At 37.6% G+C, this 19875-nt stretch overlaps 1 protein-coding gene across 3 annotated transcripts in view; it reads left to right on the forward strand.

The window, feature by feature from the left end:
* TTC17 (tetratricopeptide repeat domain 17) overlaps positions 1-19875 on the forward strand; it is a 146344-nt gene that overhangs the window by 43501 nt on the left and 82968 nt on the right. For all 3 annotated transcript variants that reach the window (XM_011963261.1, XM_011963262.1, XM_011963263.1), the window contains exons 7-16: positions 64-208; positions 651-790; positions 2554-2714; positions 4120-4232; positions 6929-7075; positions 8472-8587; positions 8744-8909; positions 10119-10196; positions 10334-10558; positions 17431-17617. In XM_011963261.1, coding sequence (XP_011818651.1) covers positions 64-208; positions 651-790; positions 2554-2714; positions 4120-4232; positions 6929-7075; positions 8472-8587; positions 8744-8909; positions 10119-10196; positions 10334-10558; positions 17431-17617 — 1478 coding nt within the window. The remainder of the gene's footprint in view (positions 1-63; positions 209-650; positions 791-2553; positions 2715-4119; positions 4233-6928; positions 7076-8471; positions 8588-8743; positions 8910-10118; positions 10197-10333; positions 10559-17430; positions 17618-19875) is intronic.

Here is a 19875-nt window from a genome sequence, read left to right on the forward strand (position 1 = left end):
GAATGTCATTTTTCCTTGTCAAGTGGTTCTACATAATCGTGAAATATGTGCTGCTTTCCTTAGGCACAATAAAGACATTGCCCTGGTCAACCTGGCAAACGTTCTACACAGAGCACACTTCTCTGCTGATGCTGCTGTCGTGGTCCATGCAGCTCTGGATGACAGTGACTTCTTCACCAGCTATTACACTTTGGGAAATATATATGCAGTAAGTACAACTGTTTGTTTCATGAGTCATGCTAGTAGTTGCCACTTTCTTTTTTTTTTTCTCCCCACTCAGTAGAATGTTACTTTTTTCCATTTATTTTTTGGTCTGAACAATGGAAATGAAATTAGGAGGAAGAAAAATCCTCAACACAATAATGTAATTGTTCTAGCCTCTTGCCGAAAAAAATAATAATAATAATTAAATTGGAATTTTAAACTTCTACAGGGTACACCTTTTAAGGTTAGCAATACCTTCCAACTAAACCATCCTATAGTATGCCTTAATATTGTAGGGATCTGGTCACTGATCACAATAATGGTCACTGTAGAGTAAGGTGTAGGTGTGATCTCATAAATCATTAGAGGATTTGGACAGATGCAACCAGGCCATGGCTCACATTTTTTTCCCTTGTACGTCTGTGTGTGTGTTTTTGTCTCTTCAGATGCTTGGGGAATATAACCACTCAGTGCTCTGTTATGACCACGCTTTGCAGGCCAAACCTGGGTTTGAGCAAGCTATAAAGAGGAAGCATGCTGTCCTATGTCAGCAAAAACTGGAGCAGAAATTGGAGGCTCAACATAGGTAATTGAGAGGAAAAATTTCACTGAAGCACTAGCATTATAGAACTTTAGGTTAAATCTGTGTAGGGGATATCAGTGTTAATTTGGTAATTGGAATTAAGAAAGTAACCTCTTCACTGCTGCAAGTCCTATGCTTTTTCTGTTAGTCCTGGTGATTTAGCACAATTCAGTGGTTGTGTAGAGGAATATGTTTAATTGTGTGGATTCCTGCAACTAGAGAATATTTGTAGTAAAAGCTGTCATTTCAATCTTTATTGACCATTGATTACTTTTATAAAGTCAGTTGGGATGGAGAGACTGGGATACTTAGTAACTTTGTTGACTACATTTTTATTTCCATAGACTATACTAAGTTTCAGTAAAATCACTTACACGTGCAATAGTTGATATTTCTCCTCTTGGAGAGAGGTGGTGGCTTCTAGGGTTGGGCTCTTGTTAAGGTAGTTAAATGGGATCAAGAGACATTATTTGGCCCACGTTTTAATCATGATTGTGTGTTAGGTTGTACAGTAATGGAATTCTATTGTATTTGATCCTTGAGGTATAATAAATTAAAAAACATTTCCTTCAATCAATAGGGCTAGTTAAGAAACTTCATGTTAACTCAGAAGTGAATTTTTCGTATCTCAGAATTAGCTGTAATAGTTGAGTTTACTTTGGTTAGCAGAGAATTAAATAGAGATTTAGAACTCATTAAGCTTTTGTATTTGCTTATTTTCCCATCTGTTTAACGCATAACATGGTAGGAAGTAAAAAGGATGACAGCTTGCTTATTCATAACTGGTTTCTGTTATACCTGGCTGAGCTTTTCCGGTATCATGCTCTTAACTGAGCTGGCTCTATCTTTACACAATCTGTATAGGTCCTAAAATCTCTGTATGTTACAGTGTGTAATAGGCAGTATGGGTCTTGTAATTAAATGTAATCAGGCAACTGATTTACTGAAATCAGGTGGTGAAACATATTCTTTTCTAAGCATAGTTTCTGTAGTTTTTCCTGGCCTGTAACCAATAAGTTAGAGTATGAAAGCAAAGTACTGTGGCCCCTAACTCTTAACTTTGTCTTTAAGCAGAATCTAGGGAAAAAGTGAAAAGGAGGGAAGGATTCTAGAAAGACTTTGAATGTTGATGGAACTAATGCAGATTTTGCAGAGAGTAATAGAGTTGTTAAATACGTAAACTTGTATATTGTCATGTATTTTTGTTATGGCACCTGAAAAATGCAACATACCATTTGATGTCATGATAGTTGTATTGCCAAGTGTCATGGCTGATGCGTGTAATCCCAGTTATTCTGGAGACTGAGACAGGGTGGAGGGGAGGAATCACTTGAGGCCAGGAGTTCAAATCTATCCTGGGTAACATAGCAAGACCCAGTTTCTAAAACTAAATTAGCCAGGCATGGTGGCATGTGCCTGTAGTCCCAGCTACTCCTCAGGAGGCTGAGGCAAGAGGACCCCTTAAGCCCAGGAGTTGAGCCCAGGAGTACAAGGCTGCAGTGAGCTACCATCAGGCCTCTGCATCCAGCCTCGGCAACAGAGCAAGACCCCATTTCTTTTTTTAAAAAGTGGTATTTAAAGGAAGAATTTCACATTTATCTTTTTGCCCTGTTATTATTGAACTGGTGGTACAGGGTTGTATGTTAAATAAAAGGAAAACACGCAGTAATTGTTGCTGAGAACCAGAAAAATCTATGCATTTAAGTGGGTTTAAAATTTTATGATTTTATAGCTCTAACTTTTTCCTGGTATTAAAAAATGTTAAGATCTCTCCAGCGAACACTGAATGAGTTAAAAGAGTATCAAAAGCAGCATGACCACTACCTGAGACAACAGGAAATCCTAGAAAAACATAAACTGATTCAGGAGGAGCAAATCTTAAGAAATATCATTCATGAGACTCAGATGGCAAAAGAGGCACAGTTAGGTAAGTAGTGACTCCAAGTAATTGAAGACAGGTTAGGAAAGTCGCTTCTAGCATGCTTTACTATCATAACTTTCTTATAGCCTTAAAGCAGTGTGAAGTTGTGTTTATGACTTCCCTACATCTTGAAAGCATGATTCATCACTGTGGGTATACCAGGAGGCTTGGGGAGCTGGTGTGGTCCGCCTTGCTTTTTTCAAATTTACATTTTGAAATAAAAACAAGTCCTGCAGATCCTAGAAACCTTAAGTTATTTGCCTTCTGTGCTCAACATCAGTTTGTTTGTTTTTTTTCCCGACTTTAGTATGCATATTAGTCTCTTGGAGATCTTGTTGAAATGCAGATTATGATTCAGTAGGTCTGAATTGAGGCCTGAGAGCCTGCCTTCCTAATAAGCTCCCAGGTGATGGCTGTTGCCGCGGGTCTAAAAACTCTGCACTGTGGTGTAACAAGGCCTTACACTAAGGGAATATAAGCCAGACCCACCTAGAAACAACCCATCCATACTCCCTTTTTTTCTTGCTCTCTTACAAGCAATATTTTAGAAGTAAAATTTTAGACTGGAATTTTTAACCTGGATCGATGGATTAGTTTCAGGGGGTTCTGAAATCCTCTCAAAAATTATATGTCGAATTGTGTATGTGTCCAATTTTATTTTCCTGGGAAGAGGGTATATAGCTTTTATTAAAATCTCTTAAGCATCTGTGATCCATAAAAATAGAACCACTGGTTTATAGGAACTTGGATTGGCATGAGAGCAATGATTTGGTTATATCTAGAATGTTTTGTTTGTAATTACGAGGGAGCAGATCTGACAACTGAACAGCAGAGAATAAATTAATAGAATCTCTTAATTATACCTTTCTCCCTTGATAAGTATGTTCGTCAAGAAAGCCTCTTAACCTTTGACGCTTAGCTGTGACCATTTATAGTTTATTTTACAATTCCCTTAACACGTTTTCTTTGCTATTATGAGTGTAAAGAGTATCCTTAGTCTTTGGAATTACTTACTGCCCAGTCTACTGAAATGCAACTAGAGCTCTTACATATGCATTTGAAACAAAATTATGAAGTATAAAAGCAAATTCTCTCCAGAAAGATAGCCAAAGTCTCTTGAAGCGATGTAATCATAGATTTTACAATCATAAGACTATAATTGCTGAAAGATACCTCAGTAATCATCTAGTGGAGTCCCTTTGTTTTTATAGGTGGAAAAACTGAGACTTCTTAAAATGATTTAATTTGATTAACCATTAATGAATACTTCTCTATATAAGTACATCCTATATAAGTAGCCTGCTAGGCTCTTGAGGGATACAGGGTTGATAATAAATGACTTAGTCTAAGAAAATCACATTGGCATTGTTGACCTTGCTCATCATTTGTGTAATTTCCTTTCTTCTTCCAGGAAATCATCAGATATGCCGACTGGTAAACCAGCAGCATAGTTTACATTGCCAGTGGGACCAGCCTGTACGCTATCATCGTGGAGATATCTTTGAAAATGTGGACTATGTTCAGGTCTTTTTCTTGGTCCAATCTAGTTCTTACAAACTTTTTGCTTTATAAAGATTTTTAAAAACTTTTGTTTTTTCCCGTGATTCTTTATATGTTTGATCTCTAAAATTTGTGGTTATCATTTAGATCTTTAAGATTTTGAGGCTGGGCACAGTGGCTTATGCCTGTAATCCCAACCCTTAGGGAGGCAGAGGCAGAAGGATCACTTTAGCCCAGGAGTTCAAGACCAGCCTGGGTAACATGGTGCAACCCCATCTCCACAAAAACATATATGAATTGGCCAGGCATGGTGGCTTGCGCTGTAGTCCCAGATACTCGGGAGGCTGAGGCAGGAGAATCACCTGAGCTCTGGAGGTCAAGGCTGTAGTGAGCCCAGATCACGCCATTGCACTCCAGCCTGGGCAACAGAGCAAGCCTGTCTCAAAAAAAGAGAGAGAGAGAGATTTTGATGATCTGGTTTGTTTACGAAGTCAGATTTCATAGGGAGTACTCAGTAACTCCATGGATGCTTTCTCTTTCTCAAAGTACCATCTACCTATTTATATGCACATGCATTTGATTCTTTTCTCGTTTACCATGGGAGCTGGAATTGGCTATTATTATTATTGAACTCAAAGCTTTCATCTCCCCACTTTACCTGTTAGAGTAAGACCTATTTAAAATTTGAGAGCAACCATGCTATTTGTTTACTGAAGTAATCAGTCCAATTATATTGCCTCAACCAATACCACCAACAAAATGCTCATTATCGACAGAAAATCTTTTTTTTTTTTTTTTTGAGATGGAGTTCTGCTCTTTTTGCCCAGTCTGGAGTGCAGTTGCCTGATCTCGGCTCACCGCAACCTCCACCTCCCAGTTTAAGCGAGTCTCCTGCCTCAGCCTCCCAAGTAGCTGGGATTACAGGCATGTGCCACTACGCCTAGCTAATTTTGTATTTTTTAGTAGAGACAGGGTTTCTCCATGTTGGCCAGGCTGGTCTTGAACTCCCGACCTCAGGTGATCTGCCCGCCTCGGCCTCCCAAAGTGCTGGGATTACAAGCGTGCACCACCACGCCTGGCCCAGAAAATCTTTATTAAGCACACTGCTAGGTGTGCACTTTCTCTCACTTTCTGTCTCTATATACACACATATGTGTACACACACATGCACACATATACAATCCTAATCTATCTAGTTGGGAAGAACTAACACAAAAATATAATGATACCAAATAGTATATAATTGATGTTGAATAAGTGATACAGACAGCAAGTACAGCCAGAATTCTGAGTATCAAAAAAAGGATTCAAACACAAACTTTTTGAGCACTGACATGATGCTCAAAAGAAATGTTCATTGGAGCATTTTGGATTTCACATTTTTATTGGGATGCTTAACAGGTAAGTGTAATAAAATATTCCAAAATCCAAAAAAATCTCAAATCTAAAATACTGCTGGTCAAGCATTTCAGAAAACTGATACTCAACCTGTATTAGAAATAAAACAACATTTATTCTGTCTTAGAGAAAACTCGTCATGTCTCTAATTGTAGATATAGAAATTTTCAGCAATAACTAATTAAGATAACTAAGAGATTAGGAGACCATCTATAGCAGGACAAACCACAAAAACTTAGAACTCTTTAATCTGGAAAAATCCAGACTCATTGGGAAAAAATAAGAGACAAAAATTAAGAAGCCATTTGAAAGGGTAAATAGTGATAGGGACCAGAAGCTTCCTATGAGTATTGTAAACCAGCTTCCAGCAATATCTCGTGTTTGGTTTCCAAGGGAAAGAATAAAGAAAGACCAGATTCACACCCTCTGGCATTATAGCTCCCTGTCTTAAAACCAAGCATTTTAAAGGGAAAAACGGGGATGTTTAAAAATGAAATAGATTGAAACCCAGTGTACCTTTTGGACTTTTTGATGGTCTCAAGACCATTTGAAGGAGTGTAGCTTCCAATAGACTATACTCATAAAATTGTATCACCACTATACAGTGAAAGAATCCATTCCTATTCATAAAGACCTAGAGCTACAAATTCATCATATTCATTCCTTTTTCTTATGTCTTTCCTACCCCATCCCATCCCCAGTCCCATTCTCATTCTCTAGCAAGGTTTCAGAAATACACAAGCATCTTGTAAGTATATCCAACCTTGTTCCACCTTGCTTTGAAAGAAGGCTGTATATGTTTGTGTTCTCTCATCTTCTAGGTTACCCTTTCACCCCTAAAACTTTTATTTGTAATTGATTGAATGCAGTCTAATCCTTAAGTGATAGTGATAGAACCCTTAAGAACACTTTCTTAAGTTCCCTCACTTCTACCCACACACAGCACACTAATTTTAGAGTGGTGAGCATTTTAGTGTAGGAAGAAAAGGGGAATAATGAACCAGATTTCTAAATTAGCTAATTATTAACCTAAAGAGACTAAGTCATAAAAATGAAGCAAAGGGACAGGAAAACGACCTATGCCATTTTTCTCATACTCCAATGGCAAAGTTATTGAAAGTTGCTAACTATGTATTATCCATGAAAGAATATCATTGGGGCATAGCTCTTAAAATTAAAAGATCCAATTGCTTTATTACTGAGCTACTTTCTGATTTTCTACTAATTTTGAGTATTCACTCGCTTTTTTGGTGTGAGTTAAATTATAGTCACAACTCCTTTTCCACTTTCAATTTGATTGAACTTTTTGTTTCATTTTCTAGTTTGGTGAGGATTCATCAACCTCCAGTATGATGTCTGTGAACTTTGATGTTCAATCAAATCAGAGTGATATCAATGATTCGGTCAAGTCTTCTCCCGTAGCCCATTCTATTCTCTGGATTTGGGGCAGGGACTCTGATGCATATAGGGTAAGTTAATAGAGGATGATGAAGCAGTTTTCTCAAACTGACAAGATCCATTAAAGCAGTGCCCTCAACCTCACTGATTAATGTGGCCTCTATGACTGTTCAGATTAGTTCAGCAAACGTGTGTTACATTTCTATTAAATGGAAGCCATTTTGCTAGGTAGTGAATGAGTAAGATGCAATTTCTGCCTTGAGTTTTTCCCAATCAAGTAGAGCAGATAGACACCCTGATTTCAATTTAAAGCTTTATCCTCTGAGTATTATTACCAACCTTAACAAGTTTCTAAACTTGACCCAAGAGTATGTTTTTATATACTTCACTTGATCAGCATTCTTTTATTGGGCTCCCATCTGTGTGCTAGGCTAATGCTAGCGGTGTAATAGATAAGCCCCCTTGCTCTTCTGGAGCCTATTCTATCTAGTGGATGACATAGACAATAAACAAGTTAGTACATGTGCATTTCTAGACTAGCTAAGAAGGAATTGTAGGTTAGCTGAGGCAGATACCAAGGTATGAGGATAGAGACTATGTGTTTTTTATTCACCATTAAATTTTCAGAATTTAATCAAGGGTTTAACAGAATTAAACAGCCACTTAGATTTAATTGTATGTAATATAAATCCCCCAAAGTTTGATGGCTTCAAGATTTAAGTTTAGTAAACCTCTGGTACATCTTATATTTAGAGAAAGTGAACATTTTACAAATCATAAAGCAATTGTTAAACTTTGGCACTGGTAAAAAAAAAGACCTTAGTTTAGGGAAAAATAGTGTTCAATGCCAGATTTTATAGGCTTATGTGTGCTTTCAGGTACAAGTCATAAGCTCCACCTCAAATTAACTTAAACACAAAGAAAACGTGCCTGTTATTACAGGAAGTCCAGAAATAGGATAAACTTCAGGTTTGGTTGATTCAGTGGCCCAGTGATGTCATCAGTGACCCATTTCTTCTTTTTCTTTCTTTCTTTTTTTTTTGTTTCTTCACTCTGCCATCCACAGTATTGGTTTCATCCAAAAGCTTGGTTTTTTTCATGGTCATAAGATGACAGCCAGCAGCAATTGTTGTTGACAGCCAGCAACAACATGATTTTTTGTTCATAAGTAACATAAGAGCCTAAGACTTGCTTCTCTTTCCCAAAAACCCCAAGCAAGCCTCTTCTTGTGTCTCAGTGGCTCAACTGGCTTATACCCGCCCAACCCTGAACCAGTCTGTGGTAAAGCAGGTAGAATTACTGACTTAGATTAATAATCTGCAGTAGCAGGAATATTATAGAGTCTACCATAATCTTAAAGTATTATAGTTTTGTTCAGTTATTGTAGTATATCATTTTAAAAGTTTCTTTAGCATATTGAAATATTGAATCCAAAGAAATTTATGAGAAATGTTGTTTCTTTATCAGGACAAACAGCATATTCTGTGGCCTAAAAGAGCAGATTGTACAGAAAGCTACCCTAGAGTCCCTGTTGGTGGGGAATTGCCAACGTATTTTCTGCCTCCGGAAAACAAAGGACTCAGGCAAGTGCTGATGGATTTGGCAAAGCACTTGATTCTGCATGATTGTCATCTGGCGGTTCTTTGAGAGCACCAGCCTTGGACTTGAAAGGTTAAGTCTTTATCTTGAAGTCACCCAAACTTTGAAAATATGAATCTTGTTCCTTTTTCTTGTGCCAGGATCCACGAACTCAGCAGTGATGATTATTCTACAGAAGAAGAGGCCCAAACCCCTGACTGTTCCATAACTGACTTCAGAAAAAGCCACACTCTGTCCTACTTAGTCAAAGAATTAGAGGTTCGCATGGATCTGAAAGCCAAAATGCCAGATGACCATGCACGAAAAGTAAGGCTCACTTAGGCTGGTATTTATTGCCGTCCATTCTGGGTGACTTCAGAAGCCTCTTAAATGGAACAAAAAATTGATAGAAGGTAGCTGTTGAGCTTTAAGTATATAAAATGGAAGGATAGAGTTAAAGACTTGGTGAAATGATGGCGAAGTCAGTCATGCTCTTAAAAGAGTGCCAGAGAGTTCCTCGGGGCTGCTATACATAGATCACCTAAACACTATTCCTCTAACTCAGAGCACTTCAAAGATGAGTAGCACAGAACTCTCAATTATCTAATGGAGTCGATGTAATACAGGCCATTGCAACCACTAAAAGTTAGCTTTGCATCCTCCAGGCCCCCAGAAGTTTATATAAATTGAAAGCTTGAAGAATCTCTTTCTCTGGCCTTATCAACCCTGCTGTGACCTTATATGAGGTCCCTAGGAATTTATATTAATTTGATAAACTTATATTAATTTGATAACCACTCTGCAAACATTAGAAGTTCGGTTATGCTCTTTTCCTAAATTCCTATTAGTTATATGTAACTACGAATGTTTTATTACTATAGATTACCATATTAGATATCATTCCATAGATAAAAATGAAAAAAATTACCTTGTTAGCAATCACAGACCATCACAACCACCTTTTCTTTTTTTTTTTAAGTTAATTTCAAAACTATATGCACTTATTACTACTTACATTCGACAGACATTTCCTTAGGCAAGAACATTATGTGCCAGACATTGTTGTGGATGCTAGGAATACAAAGATAAACAGACCATGATCTGTGCCTTAGAGTTGCTTACGGTTATATAAATGCTGCAGGAACAATGCAGTAGAATAATGAGGATCTGGTATTTTCCAGGAAGGAAAGATAGTAGATTTTTATTACATCAGATATTGCATGCTGTTGTCTGTTGAATAATTTCTTCTTGGGTTCTGAACACTTAGGCTGACTTTAATAGGGTATGGTAGGTTACTTTAATGTGTGTGGGTATATATGTCTTTTTAACTTTTTAGTTAAACAAACTGTTACATACATGTGAGCAAGTCAACACCTGTTGGTATGTCAATGAATTTATGTCATATATATGATTATAAATATTTGTTCAGATTAGGTGTTCCTGAGGAGCTCAAGAAAAGACTGCCATCTATAGAAATTCTTTCAAATGTCTTCCCTGTTATTTTCAATTGAGTCAGTCTTCCTTTTGATGTTTCAGATTTTGCTTTCCCGTATTAATAACTATACTATCCCAGAAGAAGAAATTGGGTCTTTCTTATTTCATGCTATTAATAAGGTGAGTCATTTACTTTAGACATCTAAAACTTAAATGCTTCTGAATTATAACTGAAAGTTAAAATGCACTTATTAAAAATCTTATTTAGAACAAGTACTGTATTCTTGTACTAACTGAAGTATGTTTGGATTTTGCAGCCAAATGCTCCTGTCTGGCTCATACTCAATGAAGCTGGACTATACTGGAGAGCAGTAGGAAATAGCACTTTTGCTATTGCCTGTCTTCAGAGGGCTTTGAATTTAGCTCCACTTCAATACCAAGATGTTCCTCTTGTCAACTTGGCCAACCTTTTGATTCATTACGGCCTTCATCTTGATGCCACTAAGCTGCTACTTCAAGCTTTGGCCATCAATAGCTCTGAGGTGAGGTTTTAGGGGTTTTCATAGCTCCGTATACTATGAAGGGTGACTCAAATTTAGATTACAATTTGTATTTTTCTAGGGAAAACATAAAAAAAGTCATATTTTGTTTTTCACAGTAGAATTTGCATTATTTCAAGAGAGTGTGAAAAAGCTTTTGTTTTGTTTTATTTTGATGTATTCTTTAAATTTTGAGTGAAATTTATAATTATACAGTTAAGTTTTTTTGGAAAGTTACATTTAAATAACAATAACATAGCTGTAAAAATATACTGCCACTTTTTTATGTCAGTCTGAAACATCTGGTTTGTATTTTATCCTACTCATCACAGCATGCACACTGCTTAATATTACACTGTTTTACAACATTAATTTATAGAAATATTTATGCCATTCAAGCCAGAGGACAATTCAAAGGTGGTTTTGATAAGAGTAAATAGGTACATTGATTTTTGTGCCCCAAACCTCTCACATGCAGCTTATGGAGTTACATTGGTACTTTGTAGTTCATGGTTTTGAAGATACAACTTTTGTTTTTCATATTTTAACATCTCTGAAATCAGGATGGATGTTATAATTCCTGTCATTTTAGGTTTCATGAAATTCAGTTACAATAAATATACAATTAAATTGATTTTATACCTAATGTCTAAATGTTTGTAGGTTTTAAATCCAAAGAAACCTTCAGAAGGGATGTGCATGAATGGTTTAGGTTTATTTACGGTATCTGAAAACTGATTTTTTAAGGATGAGAAGAAAATGTTGCCTGTTTTCCTTTGAAATACACAAATTCCCAACTGGATTTTAAGCAAAAGTTTACAATCTCAATATTATGTAACAGGTCACGTTGGCAAAGAAGTACATCAAATATTTATCTAATGCTTACTGTGTACCAGGTGCTGGTACAGTGGGAACAGATGTGACAAAGTGGGCAGTGGAAAGCGCAGTACAGCGGTATTCCCTTGAAACTTTTCATGGTTCCCTTTTTACTGTTTTCAGCCAAGGGACGTAGGTAGTATTCTTCTGAAGAAAAAAGTCCTCCTTTAGTGATCGGTTACCTTTTGATATTTTAAAATACTAAAATTTTAGTTGTTAAATACCATGGTGCTACAATAAGAATAAAAAGATAAATTAATGGATCAGGGTGGGTACCCCAAAAATATACCTTTTTTTTGCTTTGAGACAGGGACTTGCTCTGTTGCCCAGGCTGGAGTGCAGTGGCGTGATCATGACTCACTGCAGCCTCCACCTCCTAGGCTCAAGTAGTGCACCCACTTCAGCCTCCCTAGTAGCTGGGACTACAGGCGTGCACCACCACGTATGGCTGATTTTTGTATTTTTTTGTAGAGATGGGGTTTCACCATGTTGGCAAGGCTGGTCTTGAACACCCCAGCTCAAGCAGTCCTCCCATCTCGGCCTCCAAAAGTGATGGGATTATAGGCATGCGCCACCACACCCTGCCCCAAAAATGTACCTTAATCAGCACCCTCTTCCCAACTGTCAACATTTGGAAATTCTTCCTTATAAGCATGTCTTCTATGCAAATATTTCATAATGTTTCAACTCTGCAGGTGATCTCTAAAAAATTTATTCCTACCTAATTTTAAAGCCATCAATTTAAATGGTTGTGTAAAGGACCAATGAATTGATACGCCACAACCTACTTTTCTGTTGTTGCATATTTAGGTTGCTAACAGTACTTAGCTGTTATCATTGATGGTTTTCTGCAAAGGCCTTAAAAGATTGTTAACAGTGGAATTACTAAATCAATAAGAGAATGAATATTTTGATGGCTCTGGAACAAAATACGAAACAACCCACTAAAATGTTTGGGCCAATATATATTGCCATGAACAAGGTCTAAAAATATTAATTCCACCTGTGTCTTTATTAGAATTGAACAACTGAAATAACTGCTAGTTTTTTGATTATTTACTAGAGCCAGGCACGATGCTAAGCATCTTACATGTAATAACTAATTTAATCCTCACAACAACCCTGTGAGATTGAATTTCCCCTTTGATAGATGAGGAAACTTTTAAGAGTTAAATGTATAGAATAAGGGATTTGTGGAAAGTCACGGAGCTTGGTTTTGAACTCAGGGAGATTGGCCACAGAGCAAATACTCTAGTCGTGTTATGCTACCTCTGAATTAACATTCATAAAACAAGTTTGCTTGCTTAAAAATACCACTTCTCTTTTGTAACGTAAAGTTTTATCTTGTGCTTGTTTTTTGTTTTTGAGACAAAGTCTCGCTCTGTCACCCAGGCTGGAGTGCAGTGACATGATCTCAGCTCACTGCAACCTTCGCCACCCAGGTTCAAGCTATTCTCGTGCCTCAGACTGGAGTAGCTGGGATTTCAGCTGTACACCACTATACCTGGCTAATTTTTGTATTTTTAGTCGAAACAAGGTTGTATTTTAGTAGAAGCATGTTGGCCAGACTGGTCTCAAACTCCTGACCTCAAGTGACCTGCTCACCTTGACTTCCCAAAGTGCTAGGATTACAGGCGTGAGCCCTTGCGCCCAGGCTTGTAATTGTATTTTTAAAGTAAAAGTTTGTGTATACATTTTGTTCATTTTGGAATGTTATTTTCTAAACTTTGTGCAAACCCTTTGTATGATAAACTCTTTAATTCCATCTCTCATGTGTTAAAAATATTTTCCCTGTTTGCCTTTTTATCTTAGCATTTAAAAATTGCCCTTAAGTTTGCCAGTCTTTTCAATGTTGATTTCTATTGTTAGATTTTCAAGTGTTCTCACAAAACTGTTTTTTTGTTTTCTGTGGCTTAATCATTGAATAGTTGATTCTCAGATATATAAAGATCTTTTCCTGTGTTGTCTCCTGGATATTTTATAGTTTTAGGCTTTACAGTTAGATCTATGATTCATTTCAAGTTAAATTTTCTTTGTAGCGTGAGGTAGGGATCAGAGTTCATATTTACCTGGATATCCAGTTGTTCAGCTTCATATCTTGAGAAGACTGCCCATTTCCTGTTGAATTACCTGTCACCTTTGCCCTGAACTCCAGGCTCCTTTATTCAGCAGCTTACTTGACACTTCCACTTAGATGTCTAAAGGGCACTCTAGAACTAAAGGCCAAAACCAAGCTCCTTAACACCTTTCCAAATTTCTTTTTCCCAGTCTTCTTCATTTCAGGAAATAATAAAGCTATCTGTCCAGTAGCTCAGACCAAGCACTTAGGGACTTCCTTCATACCTTTCTCCTATTCTCAGGGAAAATTCAATGCACTAGCTAACCTTGTTGATTCTGTTTTCAAAATATACCTCAGATTTTACTACTTATCATTGCTTCCACTCCTATCCCATCCAAACCATAATTATTTTTGTCTGGATTATTTTAGTAGCCTCTAAACTGGTCTCTCTGCTTCTGCCATTGTTCCCCAGTCTGTTCTCATACAGCAAGCAGTGAAATCCTTATAAAAAGTCAAACGTTGTTATTTGTTGGCTCAGATCCCCACGGGAAAATACGAGTTTGTAATGGTGTAGAAGGTCCTTTCTGACCTTGTCTCTGTCAAGTCATTCCTTAGCACATTCTGTTCTAGCCTCACTTGCCTCCATACTAAGCATGCCCCTACCTCAGGGCTTTTGCATTTTCTATCGTCTCTGCTTGCAGTACTTCATCCCACCAAGATTCTTCGTTGCTTGCTCCACCTCCTTAAAGTCTTATGAATACCAACTTCTCAGTAAGTCCCTCTAATACTACTCTATTTTAAATGATGCACCCCCCCCCACCTAGTACTACCTCTATTTCTTCCTTCTATATTTTTCTCTCTCCCATTTTACTCGCTGACACCCCTACACAAGACTGTAAGGTCTATGAAGGCAGCAATTATCTTATTTTCTGCTGTAACCTCAATGCTCAAAACTATGCCTGCAACATAGTAAATACTCAGTACTTATTTTTTGGATCAAGGGATGAAAGTTCAACTTTTTTTCCAAAATGCTAACCAGTTTGTCTCAATGCAAGATATTTTAACAGCCATCATTTTGTCATAGAGATAATTATAATACTTTGTTTCCTGATGCAAAATATAAAGATACATTTGAAGTCTAAGTATGAGATTTAATTTTGTATCTGGGTGTGAACTACTAAGTAATAGTTTGAATGTAATCTGAGCTACTTAGGTTAGAATTCCTTAATCTAGAATATTTTTTATCCCCTGCCTTGGTTACAGTGAGACATTTCTGATGATCTAACAGCCCGAATCAAAAACAGGTAATTGGATAAATCATAAGCATTGTTTTTCATAGGGATATATTGTACATTTTGAAAATAAAACATTCTTAGATCTTTTTAACTATTTTTAATGATAAAATAAAACATGGTTTGCACACAAGCAAATATAAAAACACTGTAGATAATTTCAGTTAAAATGGCCTAAACTGAATACTTTGGGCTGCTTATAAAAACAGTCTCAGCAAACAATTGGAAAATAGCATACAAAGTACGCTATTTACAATAGCATCAAGAAAACATCAGATCTGGTATGGTGGCTCACACCTGTGATCTCAGCACTTTGAGAGGCCAAGTGGGGAGGATCGCTTGAGCCTAGAAACTCAGTACCAGCCTAGGCAACACAATGAGATCCAATCTCTACAAAAAAGGAAAAAAATTAGCCAAGTGTGGTAGTGTGCACCTGTCATCCTATCTACTTGGGAGGCTGAGGTGGGAGGATATCTTGAGCCCAGGAGTTCCAGACCAGCCTGAGCAACAGAATGAGACCTTGTCTCAAAAAAAAGGAAAGAAAGAAAACATCAGATTTCTCAGAATAAACCTAAAAGAAGATGTGTAAGATTTATATACTGATTACAAGATACCACTAAGAGAAAGAAGACCTAAATACAGGTCGAGCATCCTAAATTCAAAACTCTGAAATCCCAGACGTTCCAAAATCCAAAACTTTTTGAGCACCAACCTGACACTCAAAGGAAATGCTCATTGGAGCGTTTTGGATTTTGGATTTTCAGATGTGGGATGTACAGCCAATAAATATAAAAAAATATTCCAAGATAGTAAAAAATCTGAAATCCAAAACATTTCTGGTTCCAGGCATTTTGAATAAGGGATACTCAACCTGTAAATGGAGATACACATCGTGTTCACACATTGAGAGAGTCAATAGTGCTCAGATATAAGATCTCTGCAAATCAATTTATAGATTTAATTCAATCTCAGACACCTAGTAATTGCATATATGTGTTTGTGTGTTAATAAGTTGATTATAAAATCTACATAGAACTGGACCTAGAATAGCTACACACACACACACACACACACACACACACACACACACACGTACACACAAATGGGGGCAGGGTGATGGGGAGGAACAAGGTTAGAAGGCTTTTATTACCAGATTTTGAGATTTGCTATAATTAAATGAGTATGGTATTGGTACAAAGATACTCAAAACATATCAATGAAACAGAATAGGGAATTTAGAAGTAGACCACCGTGAATATGGCCACTGATTTATGACAAAGGTGTACCTGTAGTTCAATGAAGAAAAAACATTTTGGTTTTTCAGCAAATTAGTGCTGGAGTAATTGGATGATATCCCTATGGAGAAAGATAAGAACTTTGACTTCTACCTCACACCATACACAGAATTAATTTGAAGTGGATCATGTACCAAAATATGAATGATAAAACAATAAAGCTTCTTTATGAAGACATAGGAGAAAGACTTTATGACCTTGCAATAGGCAAAGATGTCAAAAAGCACTATGAAAGAAAAAAATAAGCTGAACTTCATTGAAATTAAGAAATTCTGTTTATCAAAAGATACTTATTCAGAGAGTAAAAAAACAAAACATAGAGAAGATTTTTGCAATAAATATTTTCAACAAAGGACTAATATATAGACAGAAAACTCCTTCAAGGCATTAAGGGCAATCTAATTCTTTTAGATAGAGAAAAGAGCAGACACTTCAGAAATGAGGATATCCAAATGGCCAATGGGCTCCCAAAAAAAAAAACCTGTAGCATTATTACTCATCATGGAAATGCAAATTAAAACCACAGTTAGACACCACTGCAGCTCACTGAAATAGCTAAAATTAAAAAGACTGACAAAACAGAGTCTCTGAATTCTCACACTTGCTGGTAGGAGTGTAAATTTGTGCATCCATTTTGGAAAACTTTGATTGTATCTACTAAAACTAAATATACATCTACCTTACAACTCGTACTAAGTATATACTCAAAAAAAATGAGGACAATATGCCTATCAAAAGACATTTACAAGAATATTCATAGTAACTTTATTCATAATAGACAGAAAGTGGAAATAGCCCAACTGCCAATCAGATGAACAAGCTGTGTTATGTTGGAACATTACACATCAGCTTAAAAAACAATGAGCTACTGATGTACACAAAAGCATGAATGAATTTTAGGTTGAGTGAAAGAAGCTACAAAAGGACACATATTACTTGTAATCATAGGAGAGCATGCAGTTTGATTTCATTTATCTGAAATTCAAGAACTATGATGACAGAAGTCACAACATCACAACAATGGTTACCTCTGGGGTTGGATTGCCCAAGGCAACCTCCTGGAGTACTGAAAATATTTTTGTATCTTGAGCAGTGTGGTGGTTACAGGGATATATACATATATAGTTTATATTACATACTTTATATATTTTTTATCTTAGCAAAAAAAGTAAAAAACACATTTACATGTATTGTACAGTTTAGAATTGGCTGGTATAAATAAAATGGACAGTTAGCAATAAAGTTTATGGGGTAACCTAAAAACAGCCAAAAGCCATATACTGTAAACGTTTTGTAACTCCCAGAAAATAGTAGTTCATTAACATTTTGTCGATTTTTTTTTTTTTTTTTCAGCCTCTGACCTTTTTGAGCCTGGGAAATGCTTACCTTGCTCTGAAGAATATCAGTGGAGCACTTGAGGCCTTTAGACAGGCCTTGAAATTAACCACCAAATGTCCAGAGTGTGAAAACAGCCTGAAGTTGATCCGCTGTATGCAGTTTTATCCTTTTCTGTACAACATCACTTCTTCTGTTTGCAGTGGTAAGCAGCTGTTAAATGCTGACAAACTAATGAGCTCAGCCAGAGTTCCTGTTCTGATCAAAAGAACACAGAAAGTGATTTTTTGTATGTTACCCAAGGATTTTAGATAACTAGTATAATTCCAGATGCATAGGAAAAGATGTTAATTCCTTACTTACTATAGATGCCTTAGGGTATTAAGGCTTAATTCTCTCTTAGAACTCTGGTTAAGAAAGGCTGACTAAAATACATGGTATATTCAGCTGGGATGGATAGGCTTTGAGATTTTTTTTCCCTCCCTCTAAAATCTCTGGTGTTTTATAATAACTGACATTCCTAGTAAAGTACATTTTTCCTGTCCATGAAGTCAAAGTATACAATTTGAATCGAAGCAGTTCTATATACTCAGTCACTGAAATACAGCTCCTTGTCTTTCATTGAAGGTGATTCAGACCTTTACTCTACCTTTAAAATAGTGACCCGACATTCAATGGCATATTTTTCCCTTCTTCCACTGTCTCCCACAGCGTACATATGGGCATATATGCCTGTGTATAAGTGTATCCACCTGGGTAAAGCTAATGTCTAAAGCTGTTGGACTTTCATTATTAGAACTTTCTTTCTAAGAATCACATGATATTTGGTTCTCTATTTGTTTAACCTTCACTATAAGAAAAAATAAAATCATGAATTTTAACTCTCTGCCTTCGATTGGGATGGGTGCAGTTTACGTATGTGTGGATCCTCAGTATCTTGCCATTGTAGAGTGCACAGTGGGTGCTTTGTTAATATTCAAATAGGATTATAATATTTAATCACATGGATATTAGTTCAACTCCTTCACTTTTGATATTTAAAAACAAAGAACAACCTGACATCCACTTTTTTTTTTTTTAAGAAAGCGGCAGCCCTTTATTGCAAATATGCACACACTCTCGGGCAAGGTTCTCTGGTCCTCAGGTGTGGGGGGCCAGGGAAGTCGCACGGGCGCTCTCAGGTGAGGTTCTCTGGTCCACCAATGTGGGGGCCAAAGAAGTCAGGCGGGCTTCTGCCGGCGGCGGACTTTTATGCATTGGTACTGGAAGGGGGAGGGCAGTGGGCGGGATAAGGGCGTGATAGGGGCGTCTCCATAGGCGTGGCCGGGTAAGTTGCAGTTTCCTCAGATTGAGGTCACGCGGCGCATGCTTAGTTGATCTGCATTTTCCCAGGCGTGGGTAAGTTGGTGATGAAGAACCCGGAAACGACAGGTACTGCCCCATCTTGTTCACCTTCCTCCATCTTGTCCCTTCTCCCTCACCAAAACAGCCCAACCTCTTATTGATTATAAGAATTTGGGGCGCCGTTGTCTGTCTGGCTGCTTCCTGCTGTTAGGGGGCGTAGTTAGGGTCTGAGGTTGGCAGTTGGGTGTAGGGATGCAGGAGCATTTGGTTGAAGGTGACTCGGGTGATCTCTTAGACCCTGGCTCGGAGAAATTTTATAAAAATGGGAGCAAAACATAAGGCAAGGCAGAGGATTAGTATGGGAATTAGGAATGGAAGTAGCTGCTGTACTTCCAGCAGCAGCCATACCAGTGGTCCGGGGGTTAAGGGGGCATTAAGTTGTTGAAACTCCTTTTTGATTTTGTTTAATGTTTGGACGTTGGTGTCAACCAGGCCTGATTCATTTATATAATAGCAACACTCTTCTCCTAGGAAGAGGCATGTTCTTCCTTTTTCGGCAGTAAGAAGATCTAATGCTCGCCTATTTTGTGCTGCTACCTGGGCCACTGAGGTAATCTGATGCTGTAAAGAGGCCAGGCTTTCAGCTGAAGCCTCTATGGCTTCCTGAACCTGAGTGGAGAGAGCCCCTGTGGACTGAATGGAGTGGGCGAGTGCCCCTGTCCCAAGTCCTGAGGCTATTAGGGACGATGCTAGGGAAACCCCGATGACTAAGGGAAGAAAAACGGCCTACTTTTGGATTTTATTGCTGGGAGTGGTAAGCTGGGAAGCTAGTTCGGACAATTCCCCTTTGCTATATAGGGTTAAGCTAGGCACTAAAGACACCGGAATACAAAGGGATTGGGTGATGAAGGTGGGGTTAAGAATTTTAGATAAAGTTTGGTTAAACCAGAAGTAGCCGCGAACGGGGGCCGTCTGGATTCCCTTGGGAGCTTGGGTGTGATTACACCATGAAGAGTTGGGAGTAGAGTAGCAAAAAGGAAGGGTTTGACTCTGTGGATTACGGTATAGTGGGACTTGAGGCAAGGATGTTGCTTGAGAGGAGCTAGTCGAGTCGGTGGT

Source organism: Colobus angolensis, unplaced genomic scaffold, assembly GCF_000951035.1.
Source record: "Colobus angolensis palliatus isolate OR3802 unplaced genomic scaffold, Cang.pa_1.0 Scaffold61, whole genome shotgun sequence".
Taxonomy (NCBI): Eukaryota; Metazoa; Chordata; class Mammalia; order Primates; family Cercopithecidae; genus Colobus; species Colobus angolensis.